This window comes from Eurosta solidaginis, chromosome 4, assembly GCF_040869045.1.
Source record: "Eurosta solidaginis isolate ZX-2024a chromosome 4, ASM4086904v1, whole genome shotgun sequence".
Taxonomy (NCBI): domain Eukaryota; kingdom Metazoa; phylum Arthropoda; class Insecta; order Diptera; family Tephritidae; genus Eurosta; species Eurosta solidaginis.
In genome coordinates this window covers 118,874,651-118,900,749 of record NC_090322.1, presented here as the reverse complement: position 1 = coordinate 118,900,749, position 26,099 = coordinate 118,874,651, and the positions used below count along the sequence as shown (strand labels likewise).

Sequence of the window (26,099 nt, the reverse complement as noted above, 5' to 3'; positions counted from 1 at the left end):
AAATTTAAAAGCTTATATTTGAAAATAAAAAAAAATAACTTACTTAATTCTGCATACTCCGGATAGCTCAATTTGCACCTTTTCTGCATGTTGTTAGTCCACTTCCACTGAGTCTTCGTACCTCGTGTGTTCTCCAGAACAAAAATATTGGATAGGTAATTCACTGGGTATCGACGCCGTGTTCATGTGCTCGTTTCCAAAAATGATTTCTATTATTATAGAATATAAATTTGAGTTGCGAGTTTATTTTTGTCGATTAATCCACGTCTTAGTCGTTATGGTTTTTTTTTCCAACTTCGGAGTTCATTTGAAAGCATTTTGCTTAGTACGAAATCAATACTTGATTCCAATTTTTTTGTATTGATTTATTTAGTTTTTGCATTGCATTTATTTATTACTTGTTCGCGCTTTAGTTATTAGATATTGTCCAATAATGCCGTCTTATTTAGTTATAACATTTTTTTTTTTTTTTAAATTGTGTGTGGTTTTATAATTTCACACCACTGTATAAGAACCACTAAGTATATTCTCTCATAACTGTTTTATAGTTCATGATAATGTATGTAGTTTATATACGAGTCATCCGACTAAAATAAATTTTACAGTTCTTCTGCATTTTGTGCCATTCTGAAATTGTGCCTTTAAAATTTCAAAAATAATATTTTCCCTTTTCTTTAGCATGGAAAGGCATCTTTTTGGCTTCGAATATTGGTCAGGGTCGCCATGTAAAGTGGCATTTTGAATGCCACTTATTTTAGCATACAGCCACACGCACGCATACACACAACAATAAAAAAACCCATTTTTTTTTGTTTAATTAGTTTATTTAAGTTTGGCTTTGTTGGACTTAGTCTCTTTAGTTTTCTTTAAAATATGTACACTTTCGTTTTAGTTGCGTTACAAATATTCTTTTGTAGTACACACATTTTTAGTTCACCAAACCCGAGCGCGCTTATACAAAAGTCGCGTTGTTGGCTGAGTGCCGGCTCAATCCAAACTCAACTCAACTGAAAACTGTTGACGCCTCAAAGCAGCCCCGCCACTATGCCAAAGGTGCATAGCGGTAAAATTGCATGATGCGATGGCGTGATAGAGTCGAATAACGGAGGATTGAGCCAATCAGAATTCTCCGTCATTCGACTCTCTCACCCAGTAATGCCAAGTGCATACATGCATGGTTGTATGTGGGGGTGATGCCAGCTATTTCAGTTTTTACTTTTATTTTAGTTTTTAGTTGGCTGGCACTACATGAATACAAAATAAAAAATTAAGTTAAATTTGAAGAAAGCCGATACAACAAAGCGGGTGTCTCGCCACGAACTCCACCAATATTTCCTTTTGGCTTGGATTAAGCTTGTTTGAATTCGACCTTTGTTAATAATAAGAGTTTGAAATGGATTTTTATATATTATATACTAGCCTGTGCCCGCGGCCCCGTCCGCAAGTAGAAAATAAAATATATGTATGTGGTATTCACGTTAGGCTGCTTATCAAGTTATCTGTTTCAAAATTATTTTTGTCTATTGGATTTTATTTTTGTAATAGAGTAAAAAAATAACTAAATGAGCTGAAAGGCACGCTTTCATGCATAGTACAATACAGTTTTTTCGAATTAAAAAAAAAAAAATACATTTTGTTTTTAAGTTATATTAATTGATATGACAGGGGTGAAAGAATTACTACTCATAGAACAAAGGAGTGAAACTACAATTAGCTAAAACCAAAGAGAATTTTTTAGATGAAAATAGTGTTGCTTTTTCAGGTATTTAGTTGGTTAAAATACTACAAAAACTGTAATTATAGCTATAACATTTCGTTACAGGATTCATTTAAAAAAATTAAAAATAGAACGAAAAAGCTGTGTTAGATATTAAAGAGAAAACATACCGAATTTTAATTACGAATAATGTGCAGCAAATCCATGGCCATAGATGCCCATCATTTAAAAAGGCATGTGTGCTGAACTACCGGTTGCGAAGAGACCTAAAATGATCCCGGAGAGGTTCCCAAATAGTCCCGAAATTACCCTGACGGGATCCCGGACGGATTCCAAAAACCATCCAGAAATGATGGCGAAAGGGTCCCAAATGATCGCGAAATAATTCCTAAATGATCCCGGAAGTCCCGAAAATGTCCCAAGATAACCAGGACGGGATCCCGGACGGATTCCGAAAACTATACAGAAATGGTTCCGGAAGGGCCCCAAGATGATCCCGAAATAGTCCCGAAAATGTCCCAAAATAAACCCGACGGGCTCCCGGACGGATCCCGAAAACAATCCAGAAATGATGCCGAAAGGGTCCCCAAATGATCCCGTATTAGTCGCGAAAAAGTCAAGAAATTACCCCGACGGGATCCCGGACGGATCACCAAAACCATCTAGAAATGATGTCGTAAGGGTCCCCAAATGATCGCGAAATAATTCCTAAATGATCCCGGAAGTCCCGAAAATGTCCCAAGATAACCAGGACGGGATCCCAGACGGATTCCGAAAACTATACAGAAATGGTTCCGGAAGGGCCCCAAGATGATCCCGAAATAGTCCCGAAAATGTCCCAAAATAAACCCGACGGGCTCCCGGACGGATCCCGAAAAGAATCCAGAAATGATGCCGAAAGGGTCCCCAAATGATCCCGTATTAGTCGCGAAAAAGTCAAGAAATGACACCGACGGGATCCCGGACGGATCACCAGAACCATCTAGAAATGATGTCGTAAGGGCCCCCAAATGATCGGGAAATAGTTCCTAAATGATCCCGGAATAGTCCCGAAAATGTCCCAAAATAACCAGGACGGGATCCCGGACGGATTCCGAAAACTATACAGAAATGGTCCCGGAAGGGCCCGAAGATGATCCCGAAAGAGTCCCGAAAATGTCCCAAAATAAACCCGACGGGATCCCGGATGGATCCCGAAAACTGTACAGAAATGATCCCGGAAGGGTCCCAAAATGATCCCGAAATAGTCTCGAAAAAGTCCCGAAATTACGCCGGCGGGATCCCGGACGGATCGCGAAAACAATCTAGAAATGATGCCGGAAGATACCCCAAATGATCCCGAAATAGTCCCGATATGACCCCGACGGGATCCCGAAACCCATCCAGAAATGATGCCGGAAGGGACCCCAAATGATCCCGAAAAAGTCCCGAAATGACCCCGACGGAATCCTGGACAGATCCCGAAACCATCCAGAAATGATGCCGGAAGAGACCCCAAATGATCCCGAAAGTCTCGAAATGACCCCGACGGGATGCCGGAGTGTCACTGCTCACTTTGTAAGCCCTCGACTTATTTGACCCATTGAGTCTGTAATATTGGTGAAGGCTAGTATACGTAAAGTTATGTGTAAAAATTATTAAAAAGTAATTGTTCGAAGGGTTCGTGGGACCCCCACCCCCCTTTCCATGTTCGAAAAAAATTTCGCTAGTAGACTATTGTCTGGGTCCCAAATTTCATTAAAATCCGAAACATCCAAACATCCAAACTTTCCCATTTATAATATATGTATATTAGATTATATATATATATTTTTTATATATATATATTAGGTCGGGTCGATTTGTGGGGAGGCAGAAAAATCGCCCATTGCTCTGTGAAAATCATATTCTAGGGAGCAAAATAAGAAACTTTGCCGAAGGAACCATACCTCTAAAACGAATTCTGATGTCCCCCCCCCCCCCCCCGCCTTTGGGTCGTAGGGGCAAATTTTGAAAAATCCGACTTTGAAATGCCTATGTTTTTTCTTTTTGGAGTTTATTATTCTCTTTAGAAATTTATTTAGTCAGAACATATGTAAATGAAAAAATGAATTTAACTTAGTAATAGAAAAGAAATTAAAAAAAAATTATTAGAAATTAGCGTTTTTACAACCCCCTTTTAAAACCAAGGCATCACTGTGATGCATTTGCATGTCGTAAACATAGCTGTGTGGGTTTTTTATTCAACCGTTTTAAAAAATGAAGTTATCACTGTGACACAATTGCAGATCGTAAAATTGCTTGTGTTGCTTTTTTTAAGCCACCACAAGACACAGCAGGTAGAATTGAAATTGCCCCTACCCAAAAGTTCGACCCAAAGGGCGGGATATCAGAATTCGTTTTAGAGGTATGGTTCCTTCGGCAAAGTTTCTTATTTTGATCCCTAGAATACGATTTTCAAAGAGCAATGAGCGATTTTTAAATCGACCCGCCCTAATATATATATATATTTATATATATTGTAACGAATTTACTTGCAAATCCTCTTATTTGCAACCCTCTGCTAAGTTCGAATCACTAAACTGTTGAATAAATAACTCCAATATTGAATAATGGAAAAATGGCCTTTATTAAAATACTTCACAATAACACTTATACTTTGCAACGAATAGTTTGCTTAATAACCAAACTGATTGATAGCTCAAAACAAACTCTACTATTGCCCGATAGATTGCGTGCTTAATCAAAAACTGATTATAGCGCCTCTACCGCTGGTGCTTTTATACTCTGAGATTTCCTCATGGCATCTTGTAGGCGCTTCCAGAATTTACTTAGCTGCCGCCATATAATTATAACTACAGATGCACGTATATAGCTTCTCATATGCGTGTATTTGTGAGCGACACTTCAAAAATTACAATTGCATACTTTTGGGAGCATCTCTTCTCTCCTGCGTGTACGTACATATATGAAGACATAATGTTTTATTCGTTTATGTAGATACAAGTGACTGTCTGCTTTATTGTTGTTGTGACTTCATTTACTTAGCATCATACTAGGGATGTGAGTATCACTTAGTGTCACTCATATTCGTCACAATATATATACATATATATATATTTTTTTTATTTTATTTATTTTTTTTTTTATATGCTGTTATTTTATATTTTGAGCTCAAGGCCGGATTAAATAAAACACTTAATTTTTAATTTAATTTGTTTTATATTAATTAATCGTCAATATTTCGACTTCACTCTAAAGTTTTTTTATTATATTGAAGTTGTTTTATTATATTTTATTTAATCATCTATTTTAACAATTTACTTACATTTTCAATGAAATTTGTGTGTATACGATCGCCAGTTTGTGTTCGAATGAAAGTGGAACGTAACGTGTGTCACATAATTTTATTAAGGTGGCAATGCGGTAATGCCCACCATGTTGACACGTACTTATTCATTTCGACATTCATAAAAAAGAGAGTGAGAAACGAGTAGTCGCAGAGTAATAACGTTGTTTTTTTTTTGTAATGTTCTTAATAATAAAAACTGTAATTGAAATCCTGACTAAATAAATCATATATTATTAACTTTGTATTAAAATAATTTCTGACAATTTTCATAAGTGAGTTTGGCTTGCGCCTACGCGAAAATAAAAAAGAAAAGTTCTTGTTAATACGTGCGCATGAACGACAATCGGTCGAGCGGTAGATTGTGCATACACTCGTGCATACAAAAATACATTCGTAACATCGTGTAAAAATTATTTTAGTACATACGATATTCCAAATTCAGCGAATTAAAAGTTGAGCAATTGCGTCAGAAATTGCGAGAATTAGGTTTATCTGCCGCCGGTAATAAAGCGCAATTGGTAGAAAAGCTTTGTGAACATTTTAAGGAAGAGCGTTTTACGAGTGCTATGAATAATAGTGCGGTATTTAATGAAAGTAAGGAGTTAGAAAATTCCTTTCAGCATACGAATGATGAAGGTAGGCCACTGAGTAGCTCGTCTCCAGTTACAGTGACGTTGCCTTCAAGTTCGAATACGTGTGTTACCACAACGGCAAATGGTGCAACGTTTATGGCGCCTTTGCAAACGCATATACATATATAAAAGTAGTTGGGGAACCAACGATGGCATCTCGCTGCCGACGTATTATGGTGGCGCGGCGCCGGTTTGCCCAGTCACTTTGCCCAACGTTCACGGGCAAGCGAAAATATATATGTCATCGGCCGACGCTAATGGTCGAGTAAATGTAAGTACAAACGTATATAGTGTACCAACTGTGGCACAAACATACAACAACAACGCTATGCTTGGTGTTCTAAGCCAGCCTACGATTCAAATTTCAGCTGCTAGCGAAAATCACAGACATGTTCATTGGGGTACGCAAACGATAATGTCGCAGCCGACGTTCTCTGCTGACAGCGCGGATCGAAAGCGAAACGACGTGGTAAGAAACGAGCTTCAGTATAGCTACAACGCGAACAGGCAGCAACATGTTGGAATGCCTAACATATTCGGTAGAAACGAAATTTTAAATGGCAACGGTCAACATTTTTGTTGGGGAAATCAAGCACCGAGTGATTATCCAATACAACAAACGAATGCGAAAATCAATGAAATAAGAAATAATGGAATGGCAACATTAGAAGAACGAATGTTGCCACACGAAGTGTATAGAAATGTAAACAATGAAACAAATACAAATAAATCAGTGATTTTTGGTGATGTTCGCGATATTATTGCAATTTTGCCTACATACGACCCGAGTAAAAAGAATTTAACTTCTGAACAATTTGTAAAGCGTGTCGAACAACTACGAAATGTGTATAATTGGAACGATAAAATATTGTTGTATGCAGTGCAAACAAAACTTGAGGGTGTAGCAAAAATGTGGATAGATGCCAGGGCAGAAATATTTCTAAATTGGTCACATTTTGCTAATGAATTGTTGAATGAATTTCCATGTTTTGTAAATGCTGCTGATGTTCATATGGAACTAATAAATATAAAGCGAAATTATAGTGAAAGTGCCGAATCTTTTTACTATAGAGTTTTAGCGACGGGCCAACGCGGTAATATTGACGATGCATCTATAATAAAATACATTTTAAACGGAATGAATGACGTTGATTTAAAGAGAAGTGTATCAGTTAATAACTACAATACGTGTAGGTAATGAACTTTTACGGGCGATAATTAATTATTGCAAATATAATACGGTGAAAACATCAAATGCGGTAAAGCGCGTTGAAGAGTCAACTCAGGCCAGTGCAAAGAAAGATAATCAAACGAAGAAAATTATTTGTTATAATTGTAATAAGCCCGGACATCTTTCGCGAGATTGTTCAGAGCCGCAAAAACGTGAACGATGTACAAAATGTTTGAAGGTGGGTCATTCCACGAATAATTGCAAGACGACGGTAGCAAATTGTAATTCTGTGAATAAAGTTGAGAATGATTTTACTATTAAAGAAATCGAAGTCAATGGTTTGAAAACTAATGCATTCGTAGATACTGGTAGTTGTCGTACGTTGATTAGAAAATCTTTGGCGTGTAAATTTGGACAATTGGATAATTGTTGTATAACATTGAAGGGTTCCGGAGGAGCATCATATGAGTGTACTTCGAAACTTAATGTTGCGTTGAATATAGACGGTAATATATGTAACACGGAAATGTTAGTGGTAGACGATAATATGATTGATTATCCGGTGCTACTGGGTATCAACGTAATACATGGTAACGATAAACATTTCGTGTTCAAAGGCAATCAAATGTGGGTTATTGAAAACCCGAATAACGAAATATTGAAACTTAAAGATGGTGAATTTGGTAACTTGAGCAAGATGTTGCAAAAATATAAACAGTGTTTTAGCAACGAAATGGGTACAGTAGGTAAAACAAATATAGTAAAAATGAATATATTATTAACGTCAGTTATACCTGTTAATGTGAAACCCTATCGACTTCCGTTCGCGCGCCGGTCTATTGTAAAGAACATTATCGAAGACTTATTGAAATGCGAAATAATCCGTCCGTCGAGTTCTCCGTACGCGTCTCCAATCGTGCTCGTGGAAAAAAAGGATAACAACTTCCGAATGTGTGTTGATTATCGCCAATTGAATAAGATTACTGTAAAACAGCCGTACCCGATGCCGATTATTGATGAGCTTTTTGCACAGTTGTCGGGTAATAACTTCTTTACTACGTTAGATTTTAAAATGGGTTATCACCAAATTGAAGTGAGTGAGGGTTCGAAGAAATACACTGCATTTGTGACCACCGAAGGTCACTACGAATACAATCGCATGCCGTTTGGGTTAGTGAATGCCCCTGCCGTGTTTCAAGAAACTATGAACAAACTTATTAAATCGTGTGAATCGAAGAACATTATTGCGTATTTGGATGATGTAATTATTCCAAGTCAATCTGTAGAAGAGGGTATACGAAAACTAGAAAATATTTTGTGTGTTGTTAAAGAAAACGGTCTAACTTTACGTTTAGATAAATGCGAATTTTTGAAAGATGAAATTGATTTTCTTGGACATAAGATATCACGTGATGGTATAAAACCGGGTGAGAGAAAAGTGCAAGCGATAAAGGATTTTAAGGTACCCACGACACAAACTGAAATTAGAAGATTCCTCGGGTTAACCGGTTTTTTTTTAGAAAATTCGTGGAAAACTATTCTTTAATTGCACGACCGTTAACGAAATTAACAACGAAAGCTTGTAGTGGAAAATTTGAGTGGGGCGAGTGTCAACAAAGGGCATATGCCACTTTAATTGACAGACTCTGTAACTCACCAGTGCTAGTTTTGTACGATTTTAATGCGCAACATCAAGTACACACCGATGCAAGCAGTGTAGGTATCGCAGCAGTTTTGTTGCAAGCGAAAGGTGAAGGTGACAAGTGGCAAGCGGTTATGTATTTTAGTCGTCACTGTACACCTGCAGAATCGAGTTATCATAGCTATGAACTCGAAGTATTGGCAGTTGTTGAAGCATTACAGCGGTTCCGTATATACTTACTAGGTAAGTCGTTTAAAATTTTTACTGATTGTTCTGCGATTTCGTCTCTAAAAGCTAAAACTCCACCCATACCACGTATTTCGAGATGGCTAGTCCGTCTAATGGAATACGACGCTGAAATAATTCATAGATCTGGGACTAGAATGGCCCACGTCGACGCAATGAGTCGTGCTCCTGCACCATCGAACAAAATTCTTCGTATTGATGATGCTGATGATGATTGGTTGTTGACAATGCAACTAAAAGACCAATCCATACGAGATGTAATAGCAGTGTTGAAAGGCGACAACGAATCACCTCAATCAAAACAGATTCGAAAGGATTACTGTCTTCAGCGAAATCGCCTATATCGGCGCATTGATGGTAATTTATTGTTTGTTGTTCCTAAGGCAGTACGATGGCGTGTAGCTCGTTATTGTCACGACGATGTTAGTCATTTTGGTATCGAGAAAACCATAAGACGAATTCTTCAACATTTTTGGTTTCCAAAAATGAGAAAGTATATAAAAGACTACGTGGAATCTTGTGTGGAATGCTGCTACTCCAAATCGAAAGGTGGAAAACCAGAAGGTGTGTTATACACCGAACCCATGGAGCCAATTCCATTTCGACTTTTACATATTACTCATTTAGGGCCATTTGTTAAAAGTAAACGAGGCAATACACATATTATTGCGATTAGTGACGCTTTTACAAAATACATAGTGGTGAAACCGGTACGTAGTACTAAAACTTTACCGGTTATACAAGCGTTGAACGAGGTATCTAGCTATTTTGGGTTACCTGCTCGCATAGTCACCGACCGTGGCTCAGCATTTACTTCAAAACAGTTCGTGAAGTATTGCACTGACAACAATTTAGTACATATTAAAACTGCTGTCCGAACTCCACGCGCTAATGGACAGGTTGAACGTGCCAACCAGCTAATTTTAACATATCTCCGTACTACGTCTTCAAATCCAAAAGAATGGGACGACCATTTGCGTAAATTACAATGGTCAGTAAATTCCCAAACAAATACTACAACTGGGTATACTCCGAATGAACTTATATTCGATTTTAAATTAAACGATATCACACGAAATCAACTACTTGCTGCAGTTGTCAACGAAGAGAATGAACAAACAACTATACAAGATAAACGTGACATCGCTTGGTCTTCAATTCAAGAACAACGTAATTTGTGGAAAGAGCGTTTTGATAAAAAAACATAAAACGCCCACTGGTTATAAGGAACATGATTTAGTTGTAATTCAAAATGAACCTTCCGCAACAGGTGAATCCCATATATTAGAACCAAAGTATCGTGGTCCATTTGTGGTGGCTAAAATACTTGGTAAAGATCGTTACTTACTTACCGATATCGACGGTATGCAAATCAGTCAGAAAAAGTTTGCATCCGTTTATTCGGCAGACAAAATGAAACCGTGGTGTTCTATGCCACGCGAACTTGATACATCTATCGACGATAATTCATCCGACGAAGAAGATGGCGAGGTTGCTGACATCGGGGCGATGCCATTATCAGGAGAAGCCGAGCTGTCACATAATTTTATTAAGGTGGCAATGCCGTAATGCCCACCATGTTGACACGTACTTATTCATTTCGACAGTCATAAAAGAGAGTGAGAAACGAGTAGTCGCAGAGTAACAACGTGGTTTTTTTTTTGTAATGTTCTTAATAATAAAAACTGTAATTGAAATCCTGACTAAATAAATCATATATTATTAACTTTGTATTAAAATAATTTCTGACACGTGTACGTTCGGTCACTTGTCACGTATGTTGCGATCCAAAATTACGATCGAAGTAGTGCGTTCGCGTATGTCATAATCCGAAAATCATGTTTTTACGTGACGAGTTATACGATCACGGATGTTTTGATTTGGTCCCAGTATAAGACTTTTGAAGTGTAACTGGTTTCCTTGTTGTTGTTGTTGTTGTGTTAACAGTGCTTCGCCCCATTCAATAGGCACGACCCCTCACAAATTGTCATTAAAGTCGTCTAAAGGGTGTCCAAGGAAACTTGCAGTTTCAACAAAGGCGGACCATAGGGAGATTGGTGTTACAGGCATATGTTCCACATTACAATTGAAAAGATGGTTGGTGTCATGTGGGGACAAATCTCAGGCAGGACATACATTACGTATGTAAGGGGTGATTCTGAACAAGTAAGAGTTTAACCCGTTACAGTTTCCACAACGAAGTTGGGCCAGGGTAACTCGTGTCTCCCTTGGTAGTGTGTTTTCTTCTTCTGTAAGGGTAGGATATTGTATTTTAATAACGGGGTTCACCGGGCACGTCCTGGCAAAAGCGTTTACCGATTCGGTGTGGATTTGGCATAGGGCCTGCTTTTGCTTGTCTGGATCAAACGGTTGTGCTGGCAGGTGCCGGATCTCGTAATAGTGCTTATGGAGATGTTCCCTCAACCCCCGTGGAGGCGGGGCTAGATCAAGCAGTTCTCAGATCAAGGGTTCTCAGGTGCCGTATTTCCTCAAAAGGCTTACGGAGATGACTCCTTAAGCCCCCAGGCGGTGCTGGTTCATCAATCAGATGTCTGTTGGGATGCCCAGGTTTCTGGGTATTCAACAGGAACTGTTTGGTCAGCATCTCATTTCTCGCCCTGATGGGGAGAATTCTCGCCTCATTATGCAGATGGTGTTCTGGGGACATAGAAGACAGCCCGTGGCGATTCTGAGAGCAGTGTTTTGGCAGGCCTGTAGTTCCTTCCAGTGGGTGATTTTTAGGCTTGGCGACCATATGGGTGACGCGTAGCACGTAATCGGCTGGCTAATTGCTTTATATGTAGTCATGAGCGTTTCTTTATCTTTTCCCCAAGTACTGCCAGCGAGGGATTTGAGGATTTTGTTACGGCTCTGAATTCTTGGAACAATTGCGGCTGCGTGCTTACCAAAATGTAGATCCTGATCAAACGTCACACCCAAGATTTTGGGGTGTAGGACAGTCGGTAGCGTAGTGCCATCGACGTGGATGTTCAAAATGGTCGACATTTGGGGCGTCCATGTTGTAAATAAGGTCGCGGAAGATTTAGTCGGTGATAATGCCAGGTTTCGCGAGGCGAAAAAACTGGAGAGATCAGGTAGGTATCCGTTTATTTTATTGCATAGCGCATCGATCTTTGGGCCTGGGCCTGTGGCCATTATTGTGCAGTCATCGGCGTAGGAAACGATTGTGACTCCTTCCGGTGGTGAAGGTAGCTTAGATATGTAGAAATTAAACAAAAGTGGGGATAGGACACCACCCTGTGGCACCCCTTGTTTAATTCTCCTTGGTTTTGATGTTTCGTTTCTAAATTGCACCGATGCCTGCCGACCACCCAGATAATTTGCGGTCCACCTTTTAAGACATGGGGGAAAGGTAGACCCTTCCAGGTCTTGCAGTAACGAGCCATGGTTGACCGTATCAAAAGCTTTTGATAGGTCTAGCGCTACGAGTACTGTTCTGTGGTGGGGTATTGATTTAAACCGCAATTTATCTGGGTGCTAATGGCATTTAGCGCGGTGGTAGTGCTATGGAGTTTTCTGAAGCCATGCTGATGAGGGGCTAGCTGCAAATTTGCTTGGAAATAAGGGAGCAAAATGGCTTCAAGCGTCTTTGCCACTGTCGAAAGGAGAGATATCGGACGATACGACTCACCTATGTTAGCTGGTTTCCCAGGCTTTAGTAGCGGGACCACCTTGGCCATTTTCCATTTCTCAGGTATGACAAAGGTGGAAAGAGACAGGTTGAAGACATGCGCCAAATATTTGAAACCATCTTTCCCTAGGCTTTTAAGCATCGGCATGGCTATGCCGTCTGGGCCCACTGCTTTGGATGGTTTAGCACGACCAATGGCGTCCTCAACCTCTTTAGCGGTGATGGCGATTGGTGACGCGCTGAATTTGTGTTTATGTGCGCGTCTATTGGCTCTCCGTCTATCTTTGTCGACCGTAGGAAGCATTATATATTGTCGGCAGAAAGCGCTCGCGCATTTTTTCGCGTCCGACAGCACTTTGTCGCCAAAGGCGATGGAAACTTTGTCTTTGTGCTTAGTCGGATTCGATAGGGACTTTACGGTGGACCAAAGTTTACCCACACCGGTAGAGAGGTTACAACCTCTTAGGTGCTCCTCCCATTTCGCCGGCTTGTGTTCATCCACAAGCAATCTGATGCGTTGGTTTATATCCCCTATTTGGGGGTCGCCTGGATCAAGCTGTCTTATAAGGTCACGTTCTCTCGCAAAGTTTGCGGCCTCCGCCGGGAAGTGGGGCCGGATTTCGGGAATTCTCCCGGCGGAAATGAAATGTGCCGAGGCGGATTTAATGACCTTACGGAAGGCACGCTCCCCTTGGCGGGCATCAGTCGGGATAGGTAGGGCAGCAAAGCGGCTGTCTGTAAAGGATTTATATTCTTCCCACTTTCCTTTTTTGAAGTTTATGAAAGTGCGTTTTTCAGTGACGATGAAGTCGGCGGTACGCTCAAGCGAAATAAGTATGGGCAGGTGGTCGGATGCCAATGTTACCATCGGCTGCCAGTTGACGCAGTTTACGAGTTCTGCGCTCACGATTGAGACATCTGGCGTGCTGTGACAGCTTCCTACCATACGCGTGGGGGCGTCTCCTTTTATTGTGCGGAACGTCCTTTCTTCTATTTGATCCGCCAACATCTCACCCCTACTGTCCGCCCGCAAGTTTGAATGCCATAGATCATGATGGGCATTGAAATCGCCTAAGATAATGCGATTGTTGCCAGTGACTAAGGCCCTGATATTAGGGCGGTATCCACTGGGGCAACAGGTGGCAGGAGGGATGTAGATGTTGATGATTTCTAGGGTTGCATCGCCTGACCGGACAGATAGGCCTTAACGTTCTAAGACATTGTCCCTGCGGTCGATGCCAGGATCAAATATATGATATTGCACAAAGTGGTGTATGATAAACGCGAGACCGCCTCCATTTCCGCTCTCGCGGTCTTTCCTGTGGACATTATACCCAGAGCAGGTCTGCAATGCAGATCTTGCTGTGAGTTTAGGCGTAGACTACGGGACGCCCTTGGGCGTGAACAGCAAGGAGCCACAAAAGATTTATAAAAGTTACGTGGACGTCGGGTTTTGGGATCAAGCCCAGAACAACCAGTCCGATGCAACCATCCTTTGCACGAGACACACTGAACAGAGTATGACCGTCCTAAAAAGATTCTTTTCCGGCAGATGCAGCAAAAACATTTCTCAGGACCGGGGTCAGGAGACGGACCCGGATTGGATTCGATGCCTTCCCGGAGTAAGAGAATATGGAGCAGTCCTGCTGCAAGGAGATGCTGGGAGGATGACAATTTGTGGGAGGGAGGAAACAAATTAGATGGGGTCACACTGAAATGACAGTCCTTGGTCGGGAAAAATCGCGAGTCGCTCCGGTACATAGAACCGACTGCTAGGATGTCGTGGTTTGTGACAGCTTAGCAAAAACTGCCTGTTCAGCATTTCGTTGTCCTCTTTAATGTTGAGCTCTTTGGCCTCACTATGTAGGTGGTGTTCGGGGGTCTTAAGGATACATCCCGGGACAGTTCTTATTGCAGCATTTTGACAGGCCTGCAGCCTTTTCCAGTATGTATTTTTAAGACCAGGCGATCGAACTGGTGATGCGTAGCTAATGAGCAGCTGGCCAATTGCTTTTTACGTTGCTAGCAACGTTTCTTTATCTTTTCCCCAGGTGCTGCCCGCAAGCGAATTGAGGATATTGTTGCGGCTTTGTACTTTAGATACAATTTCGGTGACATGCGCCTTGAAGGTCAGAGTATTATCGAACGTTACCCCTAAGATCTTTGGGTGACTGACAGTCGGTAGAGGGACACCATCGGCGTTAACATATGTTCCTTCCCCATCGTGAACAGAGTGGCCGTGGATTTTTTCGGTGATAATGCCAGGCTGCGCGAGGTGATGATCGGGGAGATAGCTCTTTATTTTAGAAACGAATTCATCTATTGAAAGGCAAGGTCGCGTTGCCATAACCGTGCAGTCGTCGGCATAGGAAATGATTGTAACTCCTTCTGGTGGGGGAGTTTTGATATGTAGAAATTAAACAGGAGCGGGGATAGGACACCACCCTGTGGTGCCCCTGTTTAATTTTCCTAGGCTTTGAGATTTCATTCCTAAACTGAACCGACGCTTGCCGACCATTCAAATAATTTGCGGTCCAACTTTTTAGACAAGGGGGAAGGTGTGAGCCTTCTATGTCTCGGAGTAGCGTGCCGTGGTTGACTGTGTCAAAAGCTTTTGACAGATCAAGTGCCACGAGCAACGGCCTGTGATGGGGTTTTTCCTGATTTAGTCCATGTACAATTACCGGTTTCTGAAGTAGAATTTACTATTCTGAAGTACAATTAACGGTTTATGAGTTGAAGTTGACTATTCTGAAATACATTTCACATTTTCACAAGTACAATGGACCACACTGAGGTACATTTTACGACTTCTAAACTACATTTGACTATTATAAAACCCAATTTATCGTTTCTGAAATACAAATGATTTTACCTTATCTGAACAACATTGTTCTGTTTCTGAAGTACACTTGAAAAAGACGTAGTGATTGTGAAATTTTCGGTTTGATGTTCAAATTAGAATTACGAACCAAAAAGAAATATAATTCAATCACCAAACCAAAATGTTTTGAACTCATGGCAACAATATTCATTTGGACAACAATCGAGCTCCATGAAATCCCTGAATAAAAGTTTGAAACCTTACCTCGTATTGTTTTTCTTCTGCAGCGCGTCTTCGTTTTAATTCTTTATCTTTGAGTATTTTTTCCCGTAGTGCTTTTTGTTTTTCAATCTCTAGACGGTAAGCACGTGTCTCCTCGTCCTCTTCAGCCTTGAAATTAAAAACATAATTTAGTAACATATTTTCTAAAAAAAAATTACATGATATAAAACCTACATCGAAACGATCGCGTTCGCCACCACGTCGCGAATTTCCACCGATCCGAGGTAAAGGAGACAAACTTCGTCTACGTTTACCATAATTAGAAGTATTTCTTTTATCATAGTTCCGATCTCGACTACTTCCCCGACGAAAACGACTTCCTCTTGGTCCTACGTTATTATTTCCGCTTCCAAAACCACTGCGTTCTCTATCAATTGGGCCACGTTCTCTCTCCCTCTCACGATCACGATCTCGTTCGCGATCTAATCGGTCTCGATCTCGCTCCCGCTCACGATCACGATCTCGCTCTCTCTCCCGTTCGCGATCACGTTCTCTTTCTCTATCGAAATGCATTCCGGCCCCGCCGGTAGCTGTACCACCTCGTTTATTTGGCGGCGTAAAACTTCGCTCACGTGAATGTGTTCGTGATCGACTACGACTACGAGTACGTCGTAAAGTTAATGGGGAACGTTCATTTCGACGTTTTTCGATATGCTCCCGATTTTTATTAATAAATTCTTCTTGTTGACGAAGAAGCTCATCGTCGCTTTGAAGATGAGAAACATGACTGCTAATTGTTGACATAAACTGAGTTTCCTTTATAAACTTATCTGTGGCTGCTTGAACTCCGCCTTTAAAATTTGGATTAATAAGAACTTTATTAGGGCGCATTGTTGTCGATGCCATTGATCCAGTATTATTATTTCCAGGTATTTGTGGTGGCATTGTCCCAGCGCTTGTATGTACTCCACTTTGTGGTAAGTGTAGTGACGCTTCTGAAGATTGTAATGGTTGTGGTTGCGGTGGTCTATGTGCCGGATTATTTATGAAGTTCGGTGGCATACCTTGAGGCGGTAAATTTGTCAAAGGTGGCCGTGCTAAACGCATATTTGGACGCAATCCCATTGGAACACCAGGTGGACATAGACCCGCATTGTTTCCACCTTGCACTGGAGCTCCACCGAGTTCAGGTCGGAACATGGGACGAGATGGATGTGACATGTGCCCGAAGTTTTGATTGAAGGGCATCCCATTACCCGCATTATAATCATGCTGCGCTTGAGGATACATATTCGTTGAATTTGGGTGGCGAAAATTCATAGGTCCACCAGGACGATAGCCAGGATATGGATGACGGGGACGATGGGGTATGAGGGGATTCATTGGATCGTGTTGGTGTAAAGGAATGGGTGGGTTAGGATTTTGTGACTGTAGTCCCATAGGTCCTTGATTTGATGATGATGGGGCAAGTGTTGTGTTAAGTGGCACATAAGGTAAGGGCGCTTGTTGAAACGGAAATTGACCTGGAATGAGGGGCGAGGATATATGAGTTAGTGTTGGTGAAACAATACTGGCTCTAGATGCCGGAAAGACGTGCGTTGTCAATGAAAAATTACCATGTGATAGAGGATAACGCAAAAGTGGTCTTTGACCATGATATGAGCCACGTAGTGTATGAGGTCGTAACAATGGATTTCCACCACGTTTACTGTGCGCATAACGAGACTGGTGCTTGTCTGAAAGTATAAATAATGTAAGCTTATATTTTTTGAATAATTCGAAACCGGGCTTTGGAAAAATGTCGAACAATCGGGTAAAATAACACCCCGGGCTTAATTTGTTTTTCTAAAAGAAAATAATGTAGCTTATTATAAACATTTTCAGGCCACATTGGAATAAAAGTGAAACATAAAATAAAATATAATGAAACAAAGTAAAATAAAGTTAAATTAATTTCTTTCAATTTTTCCATAAAATTACAATAATTATTGTGAATACGTCTCAAACTCATTCAGCCCAATTCTAAATATTCCCTCGGAATTTTGTTCGCGCGGATTTTTTTATTCCCGCGGAAAAATTCCTCCAATTCTTTTCTCCTAGGGAGAACAATAATTGGGGAATAGGAATTTCGAATTTTCGAAGTCAGTTGTTTTGTCAATTGAAATTTCGTTGCATATTTCTTATTTTGTTTAAAAAATAGAAAAGTTTAATGATTGCTGCGAATTTGTTTGAAATTAAGAAATAAAGTATAAACAATGCACAGTACTGCATTTCATGTGGTATTCACTGAAATGAGTGATGAATTGGTGCCACCCCAGCGGGTTAGGGGATCAGAATATACCCGCGGTAGGTATGCCTGTCGTAAGAGGCGACTAAAATACCAGATTCAAGGGGATGTGTAGCGCAACCTTTCAGGTTGCCAGCGCAATATATAGCTTCTCCAAACCCAATTGTCAACCTCACCTACCCGCGGCGAATCCTGTTTCACTAACAGACGAGGCTCTGGCGACCCCAAGTTTCTCATGGAACTTGGGGGTAGGGAGGGAGGGAATGGCCTGAAGGTTTAATGTGGCCACATAAATCGTTCCCGAGATGGTCGGGCTAGCGCCTTAATGGTGCTATGGTACCGGAGCGTACCGGATTTGTATCCGGCAAAGGACCATCACATCGATAACACTCCCCAAAGCCTTCGGGGAGCAACCTTATCGCTACAACAACAACAACAACAACATGAATTGGTGCCACAGCAACATCAACAGAGGAGCATAAGAACATTGTGAATTCATACAAGTGGCGAATGTTTGAAAAACACGTTCACAATAGTAAACCGCCTTGATCACCTGTTCAATCGCTGTTCGATTACCTACATCATTTGCTCAATAGTGTTTTTCAAACATTTTTGTAGACGACTGGTATATTGCATTATTTACATATTTTAAAATGCTTGCTTAACTGGCTCCTCACATTTAATCTATTAACTAGATTTTTGAAATTAATATTAATATGTAGTCTGATTTTCAGGATACACATTTAAAAGAAAAGCTGATTTGAGACACAAATGAGCAATTCATGGCAGTGCATTTAATAACCGCGAGCAAAAAACAAACCTATCTTCCATTCCCTGGCCATTCGCGACAGCCGCTTTCCCTGTCAGCTATTATTTGACAGGTAGGTATGGCAATGAAGGAATAGGAAGATTCTTCACTTGTATGTATTCACAATGCATAAGAAGAAGACGACGTTGTTGCCTGCTTTGATTCAGCAAAGTAATTTTATGGCGGCCAAGTCGAGGTGAGTTCTCCTTTCGCCATATGCCAAAATCTACTTCAGCCTTCTTAAAAAATCCTTTCGCAATCTCTGGATGGCTGCACCAAATATACCAAGAGCTCTTCGGTTGCTTATGAGATTGTAACGAATTTTGCGGAATTCCGTATTCCAAACCGTCTGCTAACGTTCGAATCGCTAAACTGTTGAATAAATAACTCTAATATTCAATAATGCAAAATGGTCTTTATTAGACTATTTAAAAGTACTTCACAATAAGACTTATACTTCACAATCAATAGTGTGCTTAAATCATGGCCTTTCTACCTCCACACGGCGTACTTTGAAAGCTGGCTTGCACAGAAGCGATGCTGTTTCCTGAATCAGAGCATGTGATACCGTTTCTGTGAATGTAGGTTTTGGGTTTGCGGATGTCGCTCGCTTCGTTTCAACGTCCCGTATGCCATTTATAAAACTCTGAATCTTTACCCATTCAGTTTATTCCGCGGGTGCGTCCGCATTTGCAAGATGAGCCAATCTTTCAATCTCTGAAGCCAACTTCTGCAAAGTCTCGTTAGATTTTTGGTAGCGGTTTGCAATTCTATTTGGTAGTTTTGTTTCCTGTGTTCGCTTCCGTAACGTCGTTCTACAGCAGCCATCAATGCTTCATAGTCGTTCCGCTCTCCTTCGGTAATCGTCTGTAGGATTTCGGCTGCTGGCCCCTTCAATGCTACGAATAGGACTGCAACTTTATCTTCAGCATTCCAGTTGGTCACTGCTGCGGTCTTCTCAAACTGCAGTTTAAAGACCTGGAAAGGAACAGAACCGTCAAAAAAATGGTGTCTTTACCTTTGAATTACTCGCTGAAACTGCTGGGCGATTTATTTGCAACTCCTGTATACGAACTCTCAAAGCTTCTACCTCGGCCTCGATTTTTTTCTGTCGGCCACTGACACCTTTATGAAACTGGGTTATTTTCTCTTCCATGCGCGCTTCCAGCTTAGATGCATGCCTCCTACGCTTCCATCTTCGATGTTATGCGAGTCTCCTGTGATTCTAGTTGAGATGCCATACTTTCTGTTATACGTGTTTCCTGGGTTTCCATTTTTGTCGATATCTGCGATAACAACACCAATAACGCATTATTCTCCCCGCTTGCGAATGGACTCGGACTTCCGTTCTTCTCTTCCAATTTTGTTAATGTCTCGTCCCCATCAGGATGAAAGACATACACATCCACATTCATTCCTTGCGACTCCATTACCTCTCGTAGCAGTGCTTGAAGTTCGATCTTATTGGTGGTTGTATTCATTCACGGTTCTCCAACTCCTTTTTCAGTTGATGGATCCTTAATTCACTTATCTTTGCCATGTCCAAGTTGTATTCGAAATCTTCGGGATTTATTCAACAATTCCTCTTCTGACACCAATTGTAATGAATTTTGGGGAATTCCGCGTATTCCAAACCTTCTGCTAACGTTCGAAACGTTAAACTGTTGAATAAATAATTCCAATATTCAATAATGCAGAATGGTCTTTATTAGACTACTATAAAAGTACTTCGCAATAACACTTGTACTTCACAACCAATAGTGTGCTTAAATCAAAACTGCTTCTTATGCCTCAGCTTGCACTGCTTTTATACTCTCGGTTTCCTCGTTCACCCATTTCTCCTAAGGTCTAGTAATTTCGTGAACTTCATGCTTGGTTACAACCATGTACATGTATATTTGTAGTTTGTAGCTATATGCGTGTGTATATGTGAGTACTACGTCGGCTGATGATGACATGCGTTTGTGAGTATTTCTTCTCTGCCTTGTATGCATGTGTGTAAATAATGATTGATTTGTTTACGTACATACGAGTGGCTGCTTAGTATCGGCTTAGTGATGATAGTATCGCTCAGTGATCATAATATTCGCCACAATATACTTTTCGACTTAAAATAAAGAATACGAGCCTGACACGTGCGCATCTTGCGCAACCAATATAAGTCTCTTATCAAATATCAACAGAAATCAGCTGTTCTATTAACTTACAGCTTGCGCTGCCATCTAGCGTATAATGCAATTGCCGCAAATCAATTAAAACTTACCGCTTGCGCTTGCCATCTAGGGTACAATAGCAACTGCCGGTAATGCAGTGCAAATATTCACCTTAGGGCCATAGTACAAATAGATTTCTATGTGTACTCACAATCGTTTATTTTTAATAAATTATTTTAATAAAATATAGCTAAACAAAAGCACTACGGGCAAAATTGCCCAAAGCTCGCTAATAGCCCGAATCTGCATCTTTACAACCAAAACTTTATTTATAGATTTGGATTCCAAATAAGAGCGAAAAAGGGACCCGTACATAAAAACAGCAATTAGAAATAATATATATGATTGTAGTAGAATGTACATATTTTACCACAAATTTGTAGAAATAAATGTTCTTTCTTAAAGGAACCAATTTCCTTTAACTGTTTTGATGCATTCCCTTTAATTTAACAAGTGAAAAAACTCCTGTGAAATGGCACAGAAATCTCCCTCTCCCTCACATTCATAAAACCTACTTTTCTCCCATAACCGTTTTCCGCTTTTTCGAACATTGTTCAGAATAGGAGGAATGTAAGAAGGGAACAACTCGCACGGAATTTTTGTTTAGAATTGGGCTGATTAAAATTTACGAATGTTATTTAAATTAAAAAACAAATTAAATAAATTGAATACAACAAAAAACCTATTCTAATGAACCGTCGCGAATGTAATTTATGTCATACAAGCAAGCATACAAAAATTATGTTGTATATGGCAGTGTAAATAAATGAAGCTGAAGGCAATTGGGATAAAAGTTGTATAACAGCAAGATGTGTTTGTTGACGGGATTCAAGGGGTTGATAAGCGCATTACTAAGCCTTATAGTTTCAAAGCATCCGTAACCCAATTGCCAACCTCGCCTACGAGAAGGGAATCCTGTTCCAAATATGTTTAGAAGGTGAGTCGCTGGCAACCCCAAGTTCCTCATGGCAATAGGGGGTGGGGGCGGTATGGCCTAGAAGGTTTAATGTGGTCATATCAATCGTTCCCGAGATGATCGGGCTAGTACCTTTATGGTGGTTTGTTATCGGAAAGTACCGGATCTGTATCCGGCGAAGGACCATCGGCATCGATAACACTCCCCAAACCCTCGGGTAGCGTCTTTATCGTTAATACAACAACAAAATGTGTATGTCGACAGACCGATCATCACATTAGTGCGGGTTCCAATCCCACTCCTGGGAGAAAAATGCTTTGAAGAGATTTACAAGGTATAATAGAAACAGCTGTCGCCTTGTTTTGTTTAAATTTTTTTACAAAATAGTAGGTAAAAAATAAAATTAAATAAAAATAAAATTTAAAAAAATTTTAAAAATAGAATGGAATAAAATAAAATAAATTTAACTAAAATAAATTAAAGTAAAATAAAACAACGTAAAATAATCAGCAACAAAACGTTTTGTATGTAAACGGCGCCTAATTGCAATGACGTAGCAAATACATAATCTTGTTAAATTTGATCGTCTTTTGTTAGACTTTGATATTAAGTTTTGTGAAGAGCTTAATTATTTCGTACTTTCCACTACCATAAAACCTGAAGCAACTGTTTAAAAAAACATTGGCACTGTCGTTAACGAATTTTACTCAGATTTAAATATAAAACCATGAACCATAATTCTTCAAAATTGCAAAGTGATAACGGCTCCTGATTTACGATTTTAAATTTTCTTCGCCTTAATGTGGTGCTATTTATAATAATTAAGTTATAAACCGCAAAAGCGGGAACTTTTTTTTTTGGTTTTCGCTAGGTGAAACCTTGAAAGAACCCCTATACTCTATAAGGTTACAATTGTTGGGATGGAAACAGGGGTCGAGATATTTAGATATATTTAGAAAGTCCATGCAACAGCTGTTTGAGTTACTTCCCGTAGTGCTAGATTCTAGAAACTAAGAATATAATTCAGAACCCCATGACAATGCAACATTAGGGAAACAAAATTTTTAAGGTGGTCCAGGGACCGTGAAAATTAAAAAAAAAATGTTCGAACTTAGAACTTTTGCTTTCGAGTTTTAAGGAAGTTTAGTTTGAGTAAATTTTAACGAAATTTAGGGCTCTATTAGATTGTAATATTTGGGATAAGAGAAATTTCTAGATGGGACAGGGATCGAAATATTTAAAAAGTCAATTTACAACATGTGGAATCTTGCGACCGCTATTTGAGTAACTTCCTGTGCACTAGGACTTCCCGCAGAAATAGGCCGAGCTTGGAAATTTTGCTTTAGTGTTTTATGGAAGTTTCCGATAACCCAGTGACCTAAAACGTTGAAAGAAACTTTGGGCCCTATTAGGTTTTAATAATTAGAATAAAAGAGTTTTGTACATTGGACAGGGATCGAGATATTCAGAGATATTTAGAAAGTCCATCTACAACATGTGGAATCTTGCAATCGCTATTGAGTCATTTCCCGTGGAGGTAGATTCTGAGAACATATTTCAGAACCCCATGACAGTGCAACATGGGGAAAAAACAAAATATGCATTTGTCAGAAAATATAAAGAAGACCTTAACACACATCGACTTAACTTTCGCATCTACGGACATAGCAATAGCCAACTAACTAAAAAATATTAGATGACCTACAAGGAAGTAATCACCTACCCATAATTATCACCACCAAATTTGAGCAAACCCAAATTTCTTATGAAACATGCGAACTGGGACTTCTTTAAAACAAAGACAACGAATAAATTACTTTCATAGTTATTTTAAATAAAAAAGAAAAAAAATGAGCCCCACGCCTTGGAAATAGTTTAATACGAAATATCAGCCTAGAAAAGTAGGTTTTTAATAAGTTTTTCGAGCTCCCGAAAATTGTTTTGGTGGAAGAAATATGGATCGAAGTATGCAAAGCAAGGGAATATAGCCCGTACGTTTGCTCAGAATATTTTGACAAAACATACACGTTTGTCAATTGCTTGCTCAAAGGAGGTCCTTATAAACCGAGACGGCAATTTCTTGATAAATTGGCTACAAGTCCACTTTTTTTATTTTTTTATTTATTGTATAATTCAAGCGTTGCGCTTTAGGAGGGAGTTGTTAAACCATTTTTTATGGAGAACATTACCTTGTAGCTCTGCAGGTTTGCCACTAGTTATGATAGTGTTTTGCCCGTTGTACCAGGGGTCACCTTGGGGCACCCCCGCCTAACACATTCTGTGCAGACTTTGGAGGTACACTTTTTCTCAACATGTCTTGAGAAATATCCACTGTAGGGGCATGATAATAGGGCCATGCTAGAACAACAGGAGTTTTCGTTTATTTTTTTTTTTTCTGTCTAGGGGTCAAGCTGCCATAAAGATATGAGTCATTAACCAATGTATGAGTCATTATCCACTATTTTTCAATAAAATTGCATGTTTTACTGTATTCTCAATCGATATGTATGCACATAAATAGTGCTAAAGCATACTATTATTCTCTCAGATGACCATTGCGTTTTCATCCTAAAGGAAATTTCCATCCCGAAAACCACAATTTCGCCTTAAACAGTAACGATATGGCAACGCTACTTCCATTATGAAACTTCAAAAATCCCCAAATACGTCAAAAAAAATTGAGTGCTGAGCTTTGCAACAGAATAAACGGTTACCTCCCTGATCTCTCCAGTTTTTTCGCCTCGCGAAACCTGGCATTATCACCGACTAAATCCTCCGCGACCTTATTCACAACATGGACGTCCCAAACGTCGACCATTTTGAACATCCACGTCGATGGCACTACGCTACCGACTGTCCTACACCCCAAAATCTTGGGTGTGACGTTTGATCAGAATCTACATATTGGTGAGCATGCAGCCGCAATTGTACCTAAAATCCAGAGCCGTAATAAAATCCTCAAATCCCTTGTTGGCAGTACTTGAGGAAAAGACAAAGAAACGCTCATTACCACATACAAAGCAATTGGCCAGCCGATTGCATGCTACGCGTCCCCTATATGGTCGCCAAGCCTAAAAACTACTCACTGGAAGAAGCTACAGACCTGCCAAAATACTATATGGTCGCCAAGCCTAAAAACTACTCACTGGAAGAAGCTACAGGCCTGCAAAATACTGCCCTCACAACCGCCACGGGCTGTCTTCTTATGTCCCCAGAACACCACCTACATAATGAGGCGAGAATACTCCCCATCAGGGAGAGAAATGAGATGCTAACCAAACAGTTCCTGTTGAATACCCAGAAACCTGGGCATCCCAACAGACATCTGATTGATGAGCCAACACCGCCTAGGGGCTTAAGGAGTTATCTCCGTAGGCATTATGAGGAAATACGGCACCTGAGAACTTAGCCGTATGAAGCAAAAAAACACAAGCAGGTCCTCAGTGAACTCCACAAACAGTCGTCGGACCTTTATGCCAGGAATTGCCCGGTGAATCCAGTACTCAAAGAACAGTACCAAAAACTTGCGGAAGAGGAACGCATACTCCACAGGGAAACGCGAGTCACTCTAGCTCAACTCCGTTCTGGATACTGTAACAGGCTAAACTCTTACCTATCCAGAATCAACCCCGACATACAAAATGTATGCCTCGCTTGCAATGTGTCCCCATATGACACCAACTATCTCTTTAATTGTAATGTGGAACCAACGCCTCTAACACCCCTTTCATTATGGTCCACCCCTGTTGAAACAACAAGTTTCCTTGGACTCCCGTTAGAGGATATTGATGACAATTTGTGATCGGTCGCACCTATTAGGTGGGGCGAAGCACTGCTACAACAACGACAACAACAACAACAACAACAACCGTTGCTGAGTGAAGTTGTGCTGGATTTTGAGAATTAAATTTCATTGCTCTTGAATATTATGATAATATAGCGATTTACAAAATGTTTTAAGGCATATATGTAATACTGCTATATTGCTAATAGAAAATGCTCGCAATGAGTTTTGAATTCGAAATCAAAACAAGACAGCCTACAAAATGTTTGTGATATTGTAGCAGCATAAGCCTGACAAGAAAAAAACAAAAACATGAATGAAATGAAATGAAATATGTTTTAAGGAATCGATATATTAAAACTTTTGAGCTTTTTGAACATTTAAAAAATAATTTTTAATTTTTAAATACACTTGCACTTCAATATAAAAAATTTTGAGCAGCACTGGTTATATAGCTTAATTTGATATATCGACACTTTTTTGTATACAAATTTAATACGAATACTCGTGTGGGTTTTATGTATCAAGTTTTCGATTGATGTTTTGTACAGTATGTTGTTGTTGTTGTTGTTGTAGCGATAAGGTTACTTCCCCGAAGACTTTGGGGAGTGTTATCGATGTGATGGTCCTTTGCCGGATACAGGTCCGGTACGC

At 40.0% G+C, this 26,099-nt stretch overlaps 1 protein-coding gene across 4 annotated transcripts in view; it reads right to left on the bottom strand.

Moving 5' to 3' along the window:
- The window catches only part of LOC137250222 (zinc finger CCCH domain-containing protein 13), a 103,801-nt gene that overhangs the window by 27,218 nt on the left and 50,484 nt on the right, over positions 1 to 26,099 (bottom strand). For 2 of the 4 annotated variants that reach the window (XM_067782645.1, XM_067782647.1), the window contains 3 exons: positions 17,054 to 17,173; positions 15,672 to 16,960; positions 15,480 to 15,605 (listed from right to left, as the gene is read on the bottom strand). In XM_067782645.1, the coding sequence (XP_067638746.1) occupies positions 15,480 to 15,605; positions 15,672 to 16,960; positions 17,054 to 17,173 (1,535 nt within the window). Of the gene's footprint in view, positions 1 to 15,479; positions 15,606 to 15,671; positions 17,174 to 26,099 lie in introns of all 4 variants that reach the window. The other 2 variants (XM_067782644.1, XM_067782643.1) reach the window with 1 other exon arrangement.